General features: G+C 18.8%; 4 protein-coding genes across 4 annotated transcripts in view; 2 read left to right on the plus strand and 2 right to left on the minus strand.

Annotated features, from left to right (window-relative positions):
* Nucleotides 1-880: 880 nt before the first annotated feature.
* PADL01_0310100 (phosphatidylinositol 3- and 4-kinase, putative) lies at nt 881-4099 on the minus strand (the record flags this gene model as incomplete). The annotated part of the gene is made up of 4 exons (XM_028683925.1): nt 881-2287; nt 2423-2668; nt 2812-2908; nt 3039-4099. The coding sequence occupies 4 exons, from the start codon at nt 4097-4099 to the stop codon at nt 881-883; spliced, it is 2811 nt and encodes a 936-aa protein (XP_028536518.1).
* A 5531-nt stretch (nt 4100-9630) lies between these two features.
* On the plus strand, nt 9631-17243 carry PADL01_0310200 (protein kinase, putative; the record flags this gene model as incomplete). Its single annotated transcript, XM_028683936.1, has 2 exons — nt 9631-10053; nt 10164-17243. The coding sequence occupies 2 exons, from the start codon at nt 9631-9633 to the stop codon at nt 17241-17243; spliced, it is 7503 nt and encodes a 2500-aa protein (XP_028536519.1).
* Nucleotides 17244-17725: 482 nt separating this feature from the next.
* On the minus strand, nt 17726-17971 carry PADL01_0310300 (conserved Plasmodium protein, unknown function; the record flags this gene model as incomplete). The annotated part of the gene is made up of 1 exon (XM_028683947.1): nt 17726-17971. The coding sequence occupies one exon, from the start codon at nt 17969-17971 to the stop codon at nt 17726-17728; it is 246 nt and encodes an 81-aa protein (XP_028536520.1).
* A 1813-nt stretch (nt 17972-19784) lies between these two features.
* PADL01_0310400 (dolichyl-diphosphooligosaccharide--protein, putative) overlaps nt 19785-21412 on the plus strand; it is a gene marked incomplete at both ends in the record, with an annotated part of 2783 nt that continues 1155 nt past the window's right edge. The window contains 2 exons of the mRNA XM_028683958.1: nt 19785-20087; nt 20237-21412. The exon at nt 20237-21412 is cut by the window's right edge and continues 308 nt beyond it. Coding sequence (XP_028536521.1) covers nt 19785-20087; nt 20237-21412 — 1479 coding nt within the window. The remainder of the gene's footprint in view (nt 20088-20236) is intronic.

Raw genomic sequence — 21412 nt, forward strand, 5'->3', positions numbered from 1 at the left:
GTGTAACACATATAAATGTATATAACATTTGTATATTTATTTTTATTTTTAATTTTTAATTTTTTAATTAAAATTTTTTTTTTTTTTTGTGCGTTTGCTTGTTAGACCTTTTTTTTTATGCTTCGAAATGGTTGCAAAAAATATTGGCTCATTTATATATTTCATTTTATACCTCTTGAATAAATAAACATATAAATGAAAAAAAAAAAAAAAATAAAAAGAATAACATATAAAATATTATCCCACATAATAAATATATATATATGTATGTATATATATATGCTTTTTATTTATTTTATTTTTTTTAAAAGGTTGCTTTAATTTTAATTTTAATTAAATGGGTTTGCTTTTTTAGTTCTTTAAAAAAATAGGAAAACATATATTTATCTCTTAAAAAAAAGGGGAGATAAAATAAAGTAACATAAAAAAAAAAAAAAAATATATATTAAATCATTATATAATATATATATATAATGAAGTAAACAAATTATACATGTGTATATATACATATGACGATTTGTTTCATATTCTTTAATTTTTTTTTTTTTTTTTAATTCTCCAATATATATATATATATATATATATATATATATATATGTATGTATAAACATAAGAAATCCAAAAAAAAGGAAAAAAAGAAAGGAATAAGGAATATGCAATAAATTAGGATAAAAAAAAAAGAAAAATATACATAAGACAGGAATTAAAAAAAAAAAAAAAAGAAAACTATAAAAAAATTTTAAGAATTAATTTACAGTAACAATTTTATAAATAAAAGAGTAAGAATATGAATCATATATAAGGGTATATATACACATATATACATACATACATACATATATATATATATATATATATATATATATATATATATATAGATTCATTTTATATTATTTAGATAAGCATGTTTTGTTGTCGATATTTTTGATCCGTTATATGGATAATTCCTCCACTCCGGATGATAATCATTAATATATTTTTTTACATAATTTTCAAATGTTTCAAAAAATAATTTCTCAAATATTTTATTCTCCCATTTTACATTTATGATTTTATTATTTTTATCTCTTATCATCCATATAGAATTAATTTTATTCATCTCCATACTTCTATATGCTGTTCCTGTATTTTCACTTATTCTTTTTATAGTACCTGAGGGTTTTTTAAATGCTACATCATAATCATCATTTTCTTCTTCTTCTTCTTCCTCTTCTTCCTCTTCTTCTTCTTCCTCCTCCTCTTCTTCATTATGATTTAAATTACTTTTCACCTGGTTTATCATTTTATCTTCTTTATTTATGACATTACCATCGCTATTAATTTTATTGCCGTCATCACAATTTGCATAATCCATTTGATCCATTTGATCCTTTTGATGGCCATCCATATTATCACAGTCTTTTTTTTTCTTCTTCTTCTTAACCTTCGTATCGACTTTTATTTTATCAGAAGGGTTGGATGTATGATTAGAAATGTCTGATACTTCTGATACTGCAGCAGAAATATTTTCTAACAACTTATCTAATGGTTCATTTAATAAACTATCTAATGGTTTATTTAATAGATGATCTGATGAATTAATTGATAAGGTTTCTTTTTTAAACTGTATGGTCATATTTTTATTTTGTGTTGTGTTTGCACATTGGTTATTAGCACTTGTCATAGAATTTAAAGGAGATTTATTTATATTATTTTGTTGAAGACTCATATGATTATTTTCTTTATTTATTTCATTATTTTCATTATTTATTTCATTATTTATTTCATTATTTATTTCATTATCTTCTTTTTTTATATTTAAACACAAATTTATATTATTAACTTGGTTTGTTATATTCATGAAATCAATATTTTCTAAGTTTTTATTTTTTATCACATTATTGTTGTATATATTTTTATAAGTTTCATTTGCTAATCTAACATTTTTTATACTATTGGTTGTGTTTGAAGAACTGTTAATTGACATCATTTCATCAGCATCTCTCATTATATTATTACTACTAATATTTTTATTATAAATATTTGATTGTATATTTTGATGATCTTTTTTTAAACTGAGAGAATTTTTCAAGCTTTCTTCTCCTGGTATTGTTTCTCTCTTTTCATTAAAAAAAATATTTTCTTCATTTTTTTCATAGAGTTGATTTAATATCTTATCATCATTAATTTCTACGGTTTTACTTTTGATATTTTTTTTTTTCTTATTCATTTTAATTTCTGCTAGATCTAGGATGTACCCTAATCTGTTTGTGCTCATGAGGGATGTATAATCCATCATTTGGTAAGCCTAAAAGTAAAATAAATAGGACAAATATATAATAAATAAATAAATATATAATATATATATATATATATATATATATATATACATATACATATACATATATCAATTTTTTTTTTTTTTTATTTTTTTTGTGTGTACCTGTGTGATTGAATCCTTTACTAGGTGCTCTAGAATCGATTCTTCATCAATATTTTTCCTGGTACTTATCCTTGCTATTTCATATAAGGTTAGATGCATTTTTGCTCCTATTTGTAAAAGCCTTGTACATACCCTCATAGTACGTATACAATCTTCTCTTATTAGTAATTTGTTTCGTATTTTTTCGGCATCTTTATCTGGATCAAACGAAAAGACAACTTCCAGCTCTTCATCATCTAAAGGAATCTACAAAAATAAAAATATATATATATGTATATATTTATATATATATGTATATATTTGTATATATATATGTATATATATGTATATATGTACATGCTTGTGTGTGTTTTAATTTTTTAGAAGATATATCCTTTAGATGTCCTAACCTTTATTTGGGGCCATTCAAACCATACTAAATCAATTTCAGCAACGTCCATAATGTGGGGTAGTATAAGCCCATGATCTATAGGTATTAAAGTATATCTACCAAAAAAAAAAAATAAAATAATATAAATATATACACACATATATACATATATATATACACATATATATACATACATACATATATATATATTATACATCATTTTATTGGTTTAAAAAAAAGATTTACCGTGAAGGCTTTTTGTCTATAGTGATGATTCTCTTCAAGATATCCTCATTATTAGAACTTGCAAATTTACTATTTCTATAAACAAACTGGTTACAAGAATCTTTTAATGTTTTCAAAGGAGAGACCAATATATTACCATCATTTCTATCTAGATTCATTACTCTAATATCTAAGATTGCAATTTTATGAATATCTCTTATACTAAATTGTTTATAATCATAATTCCCTACGCTTTCTCTAGAATCAATAAATTCTTGTAATGATCCACATTTCCATTTTAAGTTGGTTTCTTTATCAACATATTTTAATTTACTTTTATTATTAAAATGAGGATTACAAGCTTCTACCATAATAGTACAAGGAACGTTACTAAAATTATTATAACAATTATCTAATAGATAAGCTGCAATCTCTCTACTAGCACCCTCTCCAGATAATACGCCAGCACGGAATCCTTCTTGATACATTTTTCCTTCATAACCCCGAGGATTGAAAGGAGCAAATGCTTCTTCATCTAAAGGTTTAAAGACAGAACATATTTTTTTTTTTGCATTATATAATAAATAGGTTCCTCCAGTACCATCCATAGTTAATTTAGGAGCAATGTTTTTTTTAAATGATAATTTAATTTCATTTAATATATCTTCAAAAAATTCTGGATAATTCTTAGAACTATCAATAACACGTATAGATGCATTTGGATTAGTATCTTTGATAGCCCAATATAATTTATTAATTCTTTTCTTTTTTTTTTTTTTATCATTTCTATTATTATTATTATCTATATAGGTACTTATAATACGATAATTTGGTAATTTTATTCCCTTATAAAATATAATGATATCATTCACTTTAACACCACCTGGTAAATTTAATTTCTTAATCAATAATCTTTTTAACATTTGAACATCATAAAATGGAAATATTAATAAACTTATATGCCGACTTCCATTTATTTCATAAAATAAAGTATTTATAACATCATTTTCTTCATTTATTCTTAACGCATTGTGTGTACTAAAATACATTTGTTGGGACATCGGCAAGCTGCTGCTTCCCATAATTTACAAAAGAATAAATAACCACGCTTAAAAATTTTATGTATATTATAATTATCTGCCACTATTAATATATAATATATCTATGCTTATTCCACACACCAAAAAAAGAAAAGGAAATAAAACACATAAAAATTAAGATAAATAAATAAATACATACATATATATATGTGTATATATATATGTGTATATATATATGTGTATATATATATGTGTATATATATATGTGTACATATATATGTATGTATGTATTTATTTATATATTCCACTGATTGATTTTCTACTCTCACAAAAAAAAAAAAAGAGAATTATCATACAAATACAAAAAAATTATGAAATGGTAACAAATAAAAAATATATACACATATAAAAATATATATATTTATATATATGTGAGATGTCTTATGTTAAACATGTGTATATTATACTTCAAGGTTGTCAAAAAATAAATATAAATAAATATAAATAAATACTAATATATATATATTATATATATATATATTTTTAATCTAACAAAATGGGAAACTTCATTTAACATTTTATCAGAACATTGATATTTAAGGATTCATAAAAAAAAAAAAAAAAAAAAAAAAAAAATACATATACATATACATATACATATATATTTTAAACAAAAGATTGTACAAGTAGTGTATAATCCTTCACTCATATCACATTTAAATCATATTCTTTTTTTCCTCATTTTCTATTTTTATCAATAAGATATGCTCGAAGGATAAACATATGTACATATATATATATATATATATATATATATATATATATTTATATATTTAATATATTTTCATATGAATATATCAAGTTAAATATACTTCTAAATATATAAATTTATGAAGGAATTAAAAGAAAAATATATAAAATAAAATAAAACACTTGTGTGGAAATACGAATAAATAAATAAATATATACATATATGTATATATATATATATATATATATGTTATATCTTTTATTTATTATACAAACAATTTTATAATAAATTATATTATTAATATATGACTAAAGATGTTTTGCATTTATATATATATAATATATACATATATATATATTTTTTTCTTTTTTTTCTTATTTTTATACGTAAATTCTTGTATGGGGAGAATACAAAAATGTACTTTCATAAAAAGATAGATACATAAATAATTATATAAATAAATATATATGTGTGAAATAAAAAAAAAAAAAAAAAAAAAAAAAAAAATGAAGATATTTTTTAGAAAATTTAATCATAAAACATCATTATAAAACATATAACAGAAAATGAAAAAAAAAAAAAAAAATTTAGAAAAAGGAAATATTTAAAAAAAAATTAAAAAAAAAAAAAAAAAAAAAAAGATGAAGGAAAAAAGCTTAATGCACAAATATGAAAATAAATCTATATTTCATATTAATAATATATATATATATATGTATATGTATATAAAATAAACCTTTATATATATTATGGAAATACATAAACATAAATACACACATTATATATACATATATATTAATATATATATAATAATACATTAATGTTTTCACATATAAACATTTATATACGTATGTTATATTATTATATAATATTTGTTATTATCTTCTTAATTATATATATCTTTTTTTTGAGTGATATGAATCAACACAAAAAAGTTATATATTTATAGTTTTTATAGTACGTGAACTTTCTTCAACGTTCTTATAAAAGTGTTCATCCATTACGCTATTTTTCTTTATATCATACATATATATATATATATATATACATATATATATTTGATAAAATAATAAAAATTATATAATAATATTTACATATGCAATGAAACAAATATATAATGTTATGATTATACATATCAATTTATGACATATAAATATATATATATAATATCACACATACATTTTTATTTTAATTTAAATATATATATTATATAACACACATTTTTCATATCACTTCTTTCCTTTTATTATATTACTATTATTTTTTTTTTTTTTTTACAGTATGTTAATATATATTATTTTCATAATTATGAAATTTTACTTAGTCATTTAATTTTATACATTTGTTTTTTTTTTTTTTTTTTTTCCTTTTTTTTTTTTTTTTTTTTTTTTTTTTTATAAACATATATATTCATATGTCACCTTCCGTTTTCTTCAATCCATCTTTCATCATTTTTCACATATCATTTATTTCCATCGTTCATTTTTTTTTTTTTTTTTTTTTTTAATAAACTATAAAATTATCACTTACATTTCTCATAATAATAACTATACTGTTATGTGTTTAATAATAATATATATTATATATATATGATAGAGAATTTGTACGTGTATTAATATGTAATTATATATAATAACATATATAATTAATGTGTATATATATATCATATGTATATATTTATATATATATATATGTAATATTTACATTTTAATTGTATACAGAAAAAAGAAATCTATTTTTTTATAAAATTTATAAATTTATTCATTCATTCGCTTTTCATAATAATAAAAAAAAAAAAAAAAAAAAAAAAAAAAAAAAATTAAACGTATTATATATATATATATATATATTATATAATAATTTATGCTAACATATATTTTTTTTTATCTTTATATATTTTTACACATATACACAATAATATTATATATATATATATATATATTATTTATATACTACAAATATTACGCAAAATATTATATTCATATAATTTGTATGTAATTATGAATATTAATTTTTATATAATAATAATAATTATATATATATAATATGTATCACATAAAATTTTATGATTTTTTTTTTTTTTTTTTTTTTTTGCCTTTTATCACATTTTATATTTTCTCCTTCCATCTTTATCCAAATATAATAAATATTTTTCTTTATATTATCTATGTATCTGTATATTTTATTTTATTATTTCCTTTTGAGTTATACATAATAATGTGTAAGATATTTTTTCAAAGTGTAATTATTTATGATATTTATAAATGTATATTTTTAATATAATTAATATAAGAATTTGGACATTTAAGTACACATTTCATGGTAAAATTAAAATATATAATATACATATATATATATATAATATTTTTTTCACATTTGAAACATATTTACTTTCTTTATGTATTCCATTAATATTTCATATATATATTATATATATGTTAGTAAGAAAAAAAAAAAATAATTTAGCATATTTACATTGGATAATTTTCCGACCATATTTTTATAGTATCATTTTGCTCTCATTATGTATATTAAATATATATATATATATATATATTATATATATCCTTCAATGAATGGTTTTTTTTATATTTTTACAAGTGACATATATACTTTTAAAAGATTCATATGAATTTTTAATAATTACATATATGTAATGAGAGAAAAAATATATGTATCAAAATAGAGGTACGCATATTATATATATATATTATATAATTAATATTAATATATAAAATTTTTATTATATAATTTAAAGAATCCTTTTTATATATATATAAATAAAAAAAAGGGTTTTCCCTATATCATTCCATCTACATAATGTATCATTCTTTTATTCTATTTATTTTACAAATTATGAAAAAATTAAAAAAAATAATAAAATGAAAAATAAACCTGAACTGTTCATATAATATATTTTTTTTTTCTTTCTTTTCTTCTTCCTTTTCATTTTGGAAAATATGAATAAAAAAAGTTAGTTGTAATTAAAGTATTAAATTTTAAATTCAGTGAAATTGTAGTATTAACATGTTCATGTATTTTTTATTTTTATGTATTTATGGGTTAAATTTTACAGCCAAAATATGTATATTCATGCTTTTTTACATGAACAGGCAATAAAAAAAAAAAAAAAAAAATTACAACATCATGATATATGAAATTTTTTTTTATAAATGAGTAGAAATATGCTTAAAAAATTCTATGTATAATTATACTGTTTTAAGGAAAATATAAAATAATTATATACATATTTGCACATATTTCTAAATATTTTTACATATTTTTACACATTTCTACATATTTTTACACATTTCTACGTATTTTTACATTTTTCTACATATTTCCTTTAAAATAGAAATAACAAAAATAAATAATAAATAAAAAAATAAATTAAAATGAGATAGAATGTAATTCCCTGTTCTTTTTTTTTTTTTTTTTTATTCTTATTATATCATACATTAAGACACATTGCACACGTGCACACATAGAAAAATAATTCTTCATAATAGTGAAAAAAGAAACAAAAAAATAATAATAAGATATCAGAAATTGGGATATATAAATATGATTATATTGGACATATAATGTGTATCTTATATACACATATATATATGTATGTGGCCATAAGGAGATATATATAAATATATACTTATTTACATATAATAAAGAAATTATAAATATATTATATATATATTTATATTTATATTTATATTTATGTAGGCTTATATTTATTTGAACAAATATGTATATACATACATATATTATATATATGCATATTTGTGATACGTCACGTACATTAAACCTTTTGATATAAAAAAAAAAAAAAAAAAAAAAAAAAAAAGAAAAGGAAAAAAGATTCATTCAACACTTCATATATATATATATATTTATTTATTTATTTATTTATTTAACACATAATTATTTTCTTTTTAATAATAAAGAACAATCCATTCATGTTGTAGAATATTATTGTGAAAAAGTATATATAAAAAAAAAAAAAAAAAAAATGAAATTATAAAAATAAATTATGTACAACCAAATGAATACGTTATGGAAAAAAAAAAAAAAAACAAAAAAAAAATATTAAAGGAACAACTTGATATAAAATAATACAACATACATATATTGAGATATTACCATTTAAAAGTTTTGAATATAAAATAATATGGTTAATAGTGTACGCCTTTCATTTCTTATTTCTTGATAATATCAATTAAGTTGCGGTTATATAAATAAAGAAATATATATATATATATATATATATATATATATATATGTAGATATTAATTAAATAAAATATATAAGTTTTTTTTTTTTTTTTTTTTTAATAATTTTCCGCTCCTTAATATATATATATATATATATATATATATATCTGTTTATATATGTTTATATTCATTTATAGAAAGCAAAATATAATTTTGTACCATTTAAACATATATAAATATTTTAAATTGTATAAATGTTTAGCATTCCTACATATAATAATTATCTACTTCTAACATTATATATTTTTTATTTTTATTTTTATTTTTTGATATGTTATTTTCTTTGGTGAGCATACCTATGTATTTTTTATATATATATATTTTTTAAATAGAATTTGAAAAAAAAAAGTAATTATAAATTATTATAAATTATTATAAATTACCTTAGCATGTTTATGTATTTATAAATATGCATACTATTGTGTATTCATTTTTCATATTCTTATAAATGTCTATACATTTAAGAAATAATAAAATATCCTTTATGTTACATAAATAATATATATATATATATATATATATATATATATTTATTTATTTATTTATATACAATTATGCATTTAAAAAACCATTTTTACCTTTCAGAAAAAAAAGACACCGAAAAAATTGTTAATAAATATTCACACTTTGATAATTCGATAATAAAAAAAATCTACGCTTTTTCTAAAAATAAAGATGAGAAAGTTGTAGATAATTTTGATTGTGCGTTCGAAATTCTGAATAACGTTTATAATATAGAATTACCGATATTATATAAAATGTTTGATATAAATGATATTTGTGTATCTTTAAAGTTGAAATTGCAAATAAAAAATAACAATGAAGGATCAAATCAAAATCATTTTTTATATTTCGATATAAATCCAGGAGGAATCATGTCCAAAAATCAGGAGAAAATTTATTATGAGTATAAATTTAATGGGGATAAAGATGACGAGGCGTTGGAAAAGATGTCAAGGGAACAAAAAATGAAATACGTAATAAAATATATGTTGCATAAATATATATATAATATGTAATATATATATATATATATATATATATATTTTTTTTTTTATTTATTTTATTTTTTTTTTTTTTTGAGCAGTTTTCTTCTGTGTCGTGTAAGCTGGCAGGTAAAGTCATAGAATACAAAGAATCAAAGTATAGATTGATAAAAGTACTTCAGTCAGCTATATATGGAAGTGTTTATTTATCAGAAGTTTTTGAAGGTATTGGTAACGGTTTAGTAAGGGGATATAAAGCTATAAAAATATTGTCTAAGCATCTTATAGAGATGGCTAAGGATAGAGTACAAGAAGATCCATTATCTGAATATTATTATAGAGATAGTATGAGTGGTCATAGTAATATATTAAGTTGTGATAACATTTTTGATGACAATTTATATATATATATGGTGATGCCATTTGCTATACATGGAGATTTATTTGAGGTTATGAAAATTCGGAATAAGTGTTTTTCTGAAGAAGAAGCAAGGTATTTATTTCATCAGATATTATTAGCTATTAGATATTTACATTTAAAAAAAATGGCATTAAGAGATATATCTTTAGAAAATATTCTTTTATTTGAAAATGAAGAGAATGGATTAATATATCCAGTTTTAAATGATCCAGGACAAGCAATATATTTTAATGTAAATAAAAAAAATCATGTAATATTAGAAGATTATAAAAAAATGTTTGGTAAAATATTTAGACCTCCTGAAATTTATTTGAAATCTAAATATGATCCTACAAAGATAGATATATTTTGTGCTGGCTATATTCTTTATTTTTGCTTAACAAAGCGTGAACTTTTTAAATCTTCATCAGAAAAAGATAATTATTGGAGAATGTTTAAACATAAAAATTATAAACAATTATTAAAAGAAAAGAAAGGATTACATTTATCAAAACAAGTTATTGATTTAATTTTTAATTGCTTACATCCAGATTTTCATATGAGGTATAATATAAATGAAGCTCTCAATCATGATTGGTTCAAAGGAAGTATATTCCCTCTACACAATTTTAATTTATATATAAACAAAGATGATAATAATAAGAAGAAGAACAACAACAATAAGAAAAATAATACATGTAATAATAAAACAAATACAAATCATATATGTAATAATAAAACCAATACAAATCATATCTCTAACAATAATGATGAGGAAAGGAGAAAAAATTTGTCTTCTTTAAAACTTTCTCTTCAAATAGAAAAATATGCCAAAAAAAATAATATCCCTATATATCCTGATTCCATTCTAGAGTTTTATATTTATGAGCATATATTTTTCTCTTCCATAGATAACTTAATAAATGAAAAAAAGAATGAGTCACCAAATAAATTATTTCCTTCACATAATAAGATAAATATGGTATATAAAGAAAATCGGGGGGATGATAATAAAAAAAAAAATACTTTATTATATAAAAATATGCATGTGCCAGTTCATTTAACACATAATAATAATAATAATAATAATACCAACTGTGTTGTTTCCAATTTTAAAGAGAAAAAAAAAATTTGCAATAATCATAAAAATAACAATAATTTGGAGAGCACCAAAAATAAGAATGCTGTTATGATTGAAAAGGAAAAACATATGAATGCTCAGGATAATATAATATCTATAAAACCATATGATGAAAATCTTATAAAAATGCAAACTATATATATGAATAAAGGATGTAATGTTCGAGGTAGTGTATACACAAATGTATGTGAAAGAAATATCGAACGTTTTAATATGAATAATTATTGTGGCAAAAGATTCGTAGATGAGATAGATATTTACAATAATATATATCATAATGATAATAAAAAGGGAGAATGTGATAAAAAAAATAAGACTGATGATAAAAAAAATAAGACTGATGATAAAAAAAATAAGACTGATGATAAAAAAAATAAGACTGATGATAAAAATAATAAGACTGATGATAAAAAAAATAAGATTGATGATAAAAAAAATAAGATTGATGATAAAAAAAATAAGATTGATGATAAAAAAAATAATATTAATGATAAATTAAATTATAATATGTGCAATGGATTTATAAAATCTAATGGTGATCTTAACGAGACGTTCAAAACTAATATTCTGAACAGTTATCAAAAAAGTATTTACAAATTCATAGAATTAAAAACAAAGGAAAAGAGAATAACACATATGGATATAATATCTGATGAGAATAAAAAGGATACTTCTCTGAGTGTTTTATCAACTAAAGAAATGGCAAGTATGAAAAAGGAGGATTCATCGTTTTTAAATAATAAAAGGGAGGTAGACTTGGAAGGTCATGATCATATGCTAGATATTTTTAGAGAAGATAAAATGACAGAAATTAAAAATGGGGTGGATAAACATGACATTAACAATAAAATAAATAATAATAATAATAATAATAGTAATAATAATAATTATTATTATAGTAGTAGTTGTTGCTATGATAGGGGGGAAGACAAAATGAAACCAATTACAAAGAACAATATTTTGATAAACAATATGAGGGGCATAGATAACTATATAGATACTAATAGACATGATCTAATCATAAAAGAAGATAATAATAAATTACAACAGAATAATATATCTTCAAACGATGACACATTAAATGAATATTCGTCATTTGTAGGTAGTTTAAATATGAACACACAGATATTGAAAAACAAATTATTAGAGATGAAAAAAAAAAATTATTTAAGTATGAACGGGCATGATAAAATGTTGAAGGATTCAAGTGAAAGGACAAATAAAATTGTCAACAAAGAGAATGATGTTGTTATCAATAAGGAGAATCATCTTGTTTCTAATAATAAGAATCATATTTTTTGCAATAATAAGAATCATCTTGTTTGCAATAATAAGAATCATCTTTTTTGCAATAATAAGAATCATCTTGTTTCTAATAATAAGAATCATCTTGTTTCTAATAAGATAGAAAAATATGTAGATGCTTTATCGTCACATATAGCAACAGACAGTATGAGAAAAAGAAAGTGCGAATTATTATCATTCCAAGACAATTCTATGAATATATCAAATTTAGATACTTCACAGTTTGAAATAAATCTTTCTCATAGCGAGATACAAAATGAAATGTGTAAAGAAAATAGTTTTTTTAAATATCAGCTAGAAAATAAACTAGTCTTAGCATTAGAAAAAGAAATAAAAGATGAAGAAAAAAATTTGCAACATGAATTAGATGAAAGTAATTCTTATATATTTATAGATAGTGTTGACAAAGGATTATTAAATAAAAAACAAAGTAGAGATATTAAAAATATTAAAGATATTAAAAATAAACAATGTTTGTATGCAAATAAAGATACCTATATATTAACATATAAAAATGACAAATGTTTAAGAAGGAAAAAAGAGATATCACAAAATAAATTAGTTATAAAAAAGAAAAGGACAAAAATTAAAAGTAATGAGAAAAAAAGAAGAATCAATTGTTTTTTAAAATTATATAAAAGAAATAATATAAAAGGAATATTCATAGAGATACAGCTTGGAAATTATGTAGATGTGAAATTGTGTAATTTGAATGATAAGACTGTTATATTAAAAAATGAAATAAAAGATATGACAAGAGGGGAAGAATATTTGGATTTTTTAAAAAAAGATGATAATACGAATAATATGAATAATATTAATAATATGAATAATATTAATAATATCAATAGTATCAATAGTATCAATAATATCAATTGTATCAATAATGAACAGGTGGTGATAAAAAAAAAAAGAGAATCGAATAATATAACCCCCCAATGTAAATATAATAATAAAAAGAATTATTGTAATAATATTTTTGGAGCTCATTCATTACAAAATAGACATACGATTACACCAGAAGTATCATCTAAATTTTTATTTACTAGTATGAAAAATTATTTTCATAAATCTAACAATTCAATGGGTATAAACAAAACAAGTGGTTCTAATATTTTTAGACATACCATGTGTGTGGTAAGTGATATAAAAGATAAAAATAAAAATAAAAACAAAAATAAAAACAAAAATAAAAAAGATACAAATAAAAACAAAAACGATACAAATAAAAACAAAAACGATACAAATAATATTAATTATAAAGAACAAACATCCAAACCTTTAACTAATAAATTGTTCATATCAAAAAAAGAAGGTGATAGTCATATTGCATCATCCAATAAAAGGAATGATGATAATATAAAGGTGATAAAAAAAATTAATGCATCAGTTCAAAATGTAAGTGAAAAAAGAAATAATCATAATAATAATATAAATATACAAGGAGTTAAAAACAAAAGTAAATATATTCTATCAAAAACAGATTCTATGAAAATAAAGGGGATTCATAAAAATAAAATTAACGATAAATTATTCAAAAAGGAGATAAAGAAAAATATTATTTGTAAACAAAAAAAGGGGAAGAATAAAGGACACATAAAAATAAATAAAGATAATATTAACATATTTAAAGGAGAAGCAGATCATAGTGAACAACCTAGTTGCCATTTGAAAGATATCAAAAAAAATAAAAATAAAACTAAAACTAACGATATTAGTAATAGTAATAGTAAATGTAATAGTAATATTTTGGAAGAATATAAAGAGGAAGATAGAAATAATTATGATATTATTCAAGAATCTGGAAGTGATCTATATGTAAGTTGTGATGAGGGTTGTCATAAAAATGGAGATATATATAACATGGAAATTATAAATAATGTGAATAATATATACAAGATAAATAAAAATTATAATGGTATGGATTATAAAGATAACTCCTCAATGGAGAATGATAAAAATCAGATGAAAGATGAAATTAAACTATTACTTTCCTCGTCCTCAGAAAAAAAAAAAAAAAAAAAAAAAAATACAAATACAAATACAAATACAAATACAAATACAAATAAACCATTAACAATAACAAGTAGGAAGACAATAGCTTACCCAATTAGTGAGAAGAAAAATAATGTAAAAAATAAATTGCCTATTTCAAAAAGAAATACATATGTAACATATTATAATGTGGATGATATAGAGAATAATAAAAAAAAAGGAGAGGATCAAAAAAAAATCAGGAGTGATAATCATGTAGGGCTAGAAAAGTTTCTGAATGAAATGTCTGAAATGTTTGAAAAAAAAAAAAAAAAAATTAAAAAGAATAATATAAATGAAAATATAAAAAAAATGAATAATATAAAAAAAATAAATAATATAAACAAAATAAATAGTATAAATAATATAAACAAAATAAATAGTATAAATAATACAAATAATAATTGTGTGAAAAATAATGTAAAGACATATCAAGAGGAAAAAAAAAAAATAAAGAACAATGTTACTGTTTTAAGGAACAAATTAAATGACAAATGTAAAAAGGAAAAAGTCGGATTAAAAAAAAAAAAAATTGAAAGGAAAAACACGACACTTTCTATAAAAAAAACAAATGATGATAGTATAAAGAAAAGGAATGAAAAAGGAAATAAAATAATAAAGAATAACAAATTTGTATGCTTAAAAAATAAGGGGACTCAAATAGAAAATAAAAAAAATGGTATAATTATAGAAGGAAAAAAAACAAATCAATTATTAAGGATGAAAAAGGGGAAGCATCAAAATAAAGTGGAAAATAATATAAATAATATAAATAATATAAATAATATAAATAATGTAAAAAATATAAATAATATAAATAATATAAATAATATAAATAATGTAAAAAATATATATAATTTAAATAATTCAAATAATGAACATAATTTACATAATATAAAAAATATATACAATACAAATAATATATCAAACGAATCCGAAAAAAAGAAAATAAACATGCATTATTTTAAAAAAGGTATAAAGGATAAGATAGAAAATATGGGGAATGTAAAAGTGTCTAGAGATATAGAAAAAAAGAGAAAGAACAATCTTATAAATAATAAAGAGGAAGGATTGTTGCATGAATGTTTAATAAATGTTGAGAAAATCAAAGGTGAACGTATATATGAATGGTATAAAAAGTTTATAAACAATTCGGATGAAAACGAAAAGTTGAATATAGATGATTCAAAAAATTACAATAACAATATGTGTGATCATATAAAAAATAAAATCGATGTTGTAAATATAATTCCTACAAGTGATACTAGACAAGATAATAATAAAAAAAATAAAATGATGAAAAATATATCAATGGAATATATGACAGAAACGTGTGGAGATGTATCTACATCTTTGAAAGGAAATATAAATGAAAAGAAAAATATAATAAATGATAAACATGAAGGGATATACATAAAACATGACAATCTTAATCAAAAAATTGAACGACATGTTAAACGACATGTTAAACGACAAGTTGATCAATCTATATGTCATCAGGATGAGAGTAAAAAAAAGATAATTCAATTTAAAAGTGAAGAGAATAAAACTCCTCATACCTTTTTACCATTTAAAAATGATAAGAATAAAACATATTTAGAAATACTAAAAGATGTTAATTATATAAATAATAAGACAGAAATACAAAATAATATTACAAATAAGAAACATGTTGAGAATAGGTTTTCTGTTGATGTAGCTCATAATATAAATTATAAAAATATAGATCATTATAATGGAGAAAATAGAATATTATCATCACAAAAACAAAATAATAATAATATTAATAATAATAATATTAATTATTATAATAATAATTGTACCTCATATTTAATAAATCAGGTTGATTCTTTAAATCGTTTTAAAGGGGTTGTCAAAAAGAATGATGATAAAGAAAAGAAAAAAATGGAATCAATTTGTAAATCTGAGGGGAATAAAAAGTCTCAATGTTTAATAAATAATAAAACATTATATTTTACATATCCAGAAAAAAACAGTTCATCATGTTATGAAAATACTTATGATTATATTAATAATATAAAATATGAGGGTGGGAATAAAAATAATGATATTAAAAGGAACACTAATTGTTTATATATGACGAACGAACAGAATAATAATAACAAGTGTGTTGAGATATATACAAATGATGAAATGAAAACACATATGAAGTCTTTTTATTTTAATAGAAATTATTTAAATGCTACACGTTCTACATATTTAGCTCATCAACATTATTATAATAACATGACAAGTAATAATAAAACGCAATGTTGTGAAAAGAAAGATATAAAGAGATAGATTGTCACGACAAGGGGAGATAATAAAATGAAAACTATATATTTTATAATATTCAACCCGGATCCTTAAAATGAAATGAAATAATAATATCTGTGTTATTCAAACATATATATATATATATATATAAATATATATGTATATGTATATATATATTTATTTATATTTATATTTTTTTTTTTCTTTATTTTTTTTCATATTTGTCTTGTAAAAAAAAAAAGTAAAAGCCTACAAAAATCATTTTACATATTACAAACAAAAAGAAAAAAAAAAAATTATTCAAATTTTTTATGTTTTTAAAAAAAAAAAAAAAAAAAAAAAAAAAAAAAAAAAAAAGTTCAATTATATAAACATTTTTAAAAACAAAACAAAGATTAAATTAAAAATAATTTATAAGAATACAAATGGAAATATATAAATATAAATATATATATATAATAACTTGAGGGATAAATTATATAAACAAAATATATTTCTATTTTATTTCATTTAGAATTTTTAATAACTATAAGGATGCCCCAAAAAACTGCCCATATCCATCCTATCAAAGGAACAAGTAATTGTAAGATTCCAATTATTAGATCATCTATGTCTTTATTTATAATTCCTAATATTATCATACCAATTCCAAAAAAAAATATATTAACAACACCTAATATAATATTTATGGAGTGGTTTCCACTCTCTGGGACTTCTAAATTCATAATCCTATCCATAATATTTAACGCCATTGTTTCATATTTTCTTCTTTTAATATAAAAAAAAAAAAATAAAATAAAAATAAAAAATATAAAAATATAAAAATATAAAAATATATATATATATATATATATATATATAACAAATGGTAACAAAATAATTAAACCCAAAAAGGAATTTTTAAAAATATATATTTATTTATATTATTTTAAATTGATTCAAATATATTTGTATTTTTATATATTTTTAATTATTCAATATTTATTTATAAAAACGGTAGAAGAAAATTTTTTTTTGTTTCGCAAAATTTAAAATATAATTTTTTCTTTTTTTAAAAAATATATAATTATATAAAAATAAATATATATAAATTAAGGAATGTAATAAAATTATATAATAATAAATAAATAAATAAAATAAAATAAATAAATAAATAAATAAACATATCTAAAAATATAATATTTTATTATTATATATATATATATATATATATTATATATATATAAAGTAGTATATATAAAATTAAAGTTTTTTTTTTTTTTTTTTTTTTATTTTTTTTTTTTGACGTTCCTCTATTCTTTTCTTAATTTAAGATTTAAATATAATATATATATATATATATATATATATATTATATAATATATATATTTATAAAAACCCTACAAAAAAAATTTCTCTTTAAATATATATATAATTATATATATATTTTATATTATAAAAAGAACGAGTAGTAAGTTTTAATTTAATTTTATATTATTATTAAATATATATTTATTATAAATATATATAATATATCATTGTTATAGAAGGATTTATAAAATGTAAAAAATATATTTTCTCACTATATTTATATTTTCTTCTCTTCTGGTCAAAATTTTTTTTTTTATAAATATCATATTTCTTTGGTTAGATTATTAAATAAATAATTATTAAAAAATTTTACTTTTATTATTTTAGATGTTGAACTTGTCATGTCCTTACTTTTATATTTTCATAACCCAAATATTAAAATATTATATAGAAAATATAATAATTTTGAATATGTTAGATCCTCAAAAATTATATCTATCCTTTAAACATTTTCAAATATATATATATATATATTTAAAATAAAATATATTTGTGTATGATAATTTCTCTGTTTTTTTTTTTTTTTTATAAAAAACCAAAATGTAAGTCTGAATATTATGTTTTCTCTCTTTCTCTTTTTATATCATATCATATAAATGAGTTTATCTGATTTTTTTAAATCATAGAAAAGTAAAAGAATATACAAATGAACATATAAATATAAATAAAAATAAATAAATATTTATATATTGTAAATATTTATTCTATGTGTGTATAATTATAATTTTACTAATATTTATAGGGAAAAAAAAAAAAAAAAAAAAAAAAAATATATATATATATTAAATATACATTTTATATATATTATATTTATTTAATAATTCTCTTAATTAATCTCTTTATTTAATGTAAAAAAAAAAAAAAAAAAAAAAAAAAAAAAAAAGTCATCTTGTCATTTCTTAAAAATGAAAATATATTCATATACATTTATATAAAAGATGTAGGAATATCTCTTCTACAATATATTTTATTTTATTACAAAATAATAAATACTTTTAAAATTTTAAAGATCGAATTTTTCTCCTCATTATATATATATATATATATATATATATATATATATATATATGTATGTATGTATTGTTTTAAATAAATAAAAATTGCAGTATAATAAATATATATTATCATTATAAACATATTTTTTTGTCAACATAAAAATAAAACAATATAATATATATTATTCATCATATAAACTTGTGAGCACATGTGTAAAAAATGAAAATAGTTTATATTATTTTTATAACATTTGTATTTTTTATTTATGTATATGGAAAATTAAATATAGATATTTTTAAAAATCTTATTAATATTGATATAGAATATATAAATTTTTATAAAAATGATATAAGAAAAAAATATATAACAAATGGAAATAGTTTAATATATGAACATGTAAGTAAATATATTAATTTAAAAAATAATTATGTACAAGTTATTGTAAAAGGGAAATTAAAAAATGTGCAAGATACTTCAGCAGAAAGTTTTCTTTTTTTATTGCCTTATCATGAGGCTTATCAGGTATGTATTGAAGGGGTTATACCTAATAATGAGATGATATAAAAATATATAAAAATATATAAATATATATAAATATATAAAAATATATAAATATATATAAATATATAAAAATATAAATATATTAACAATTTATTATTTTTTTATTTTAGGCTACCAACATACATGTTATTGATGAAAAAGGAAATATTCTTCAATATAATATTTTAAAAGATACAAAAGATATAGAAGAAATAAATATAGATTCATTTAATCATGATGTTGATATATCAAATTTTAATATAAAAGTTTATGAAATATTATTGAATACAAAATTAAAATTAGAAGAAGATATTCTTATTGAATTATCATATACACTAGGTCAGCCTTATCACCCATATCCATTAGATATAAATTTAATGGAAAAACAAAATGTTTTATTTTATTTATCTTCAAAAATTTTGTTACCATATCAAGTTGAAAAATATGAACAGATAGATATAAAATTATGTGACAACTGTGATATTGTTAATTTAGATGATGCATGTTTTTTAAAAGATTTAAAAAAAATAAATGATAAAAATTATATTATTAAATATCAATATAATATAGAACCATTTAATTTAGGACATAAAATCTTATTATATTTTGTATGTGATTATAATTTAGGTTATTTTGAAAAAGTAATAAAAAATATTAATATATCTTCTTTAGGTTATATATATGAAAAGGAAGAATACTTTTTAAAAAATAATGCAGCAAAAATAAATAAATTTGATAGATATGTCTTAAGTGACTATGAAAGTAAATATACCTCATCTGCAGGATCGATCACAGGGGATATAAAAGGTGCTACTAATATGGGATTTATAAATATGGAGAACAAAAATGATACGTTTAATAATATTTCAAATGTAAATATTTCAAATGCAAATATTTCAAATGTAAATATTTCAAATGCAAATATTTCAAATACAAATATTTCAAATACAAATATTTCAAATACAAATATTTCAAATACAAATATGCCAACCGACAAGACACACAACCAAAATAGTATCATCTATTCTCTTGAATCCAAAATAAATTATAATATTTATGACTACAATTATTTTGATGATCTAGGAAAAATATATTTAATTAGAGGAGAAGAAATTTATGATGATGAGAAAAAAAAAAATATTCTAAAATTCGATGTAAAACCTAGATATCCTTTATTAGGTGGTTGGAAATTTCATTTCTTCAATACATTTTATCATTATTCGAACTTATATAAAATGAAAAATAAAAGAAATGCATATGCATATAAAGTAGATATTTCTCCTACCATTAAAAGTTTTTATATCAAA

The sequence above is a fragment of the Plasmodium sp. gorilla clade G2 genome (assembly GCF_900097015.1).
Source record: "Plasmodium sp. gorilla clade G2 genome assembly, chromosome: 3".
In the NCBI taxonomy this organism is placed as follows: Eukaryota; Apicomplexa; class Aconoidasida; order Haemosporida; family Plasmodiidae; genus Plasmodium; species Plasmodium adleri (nom. inval.).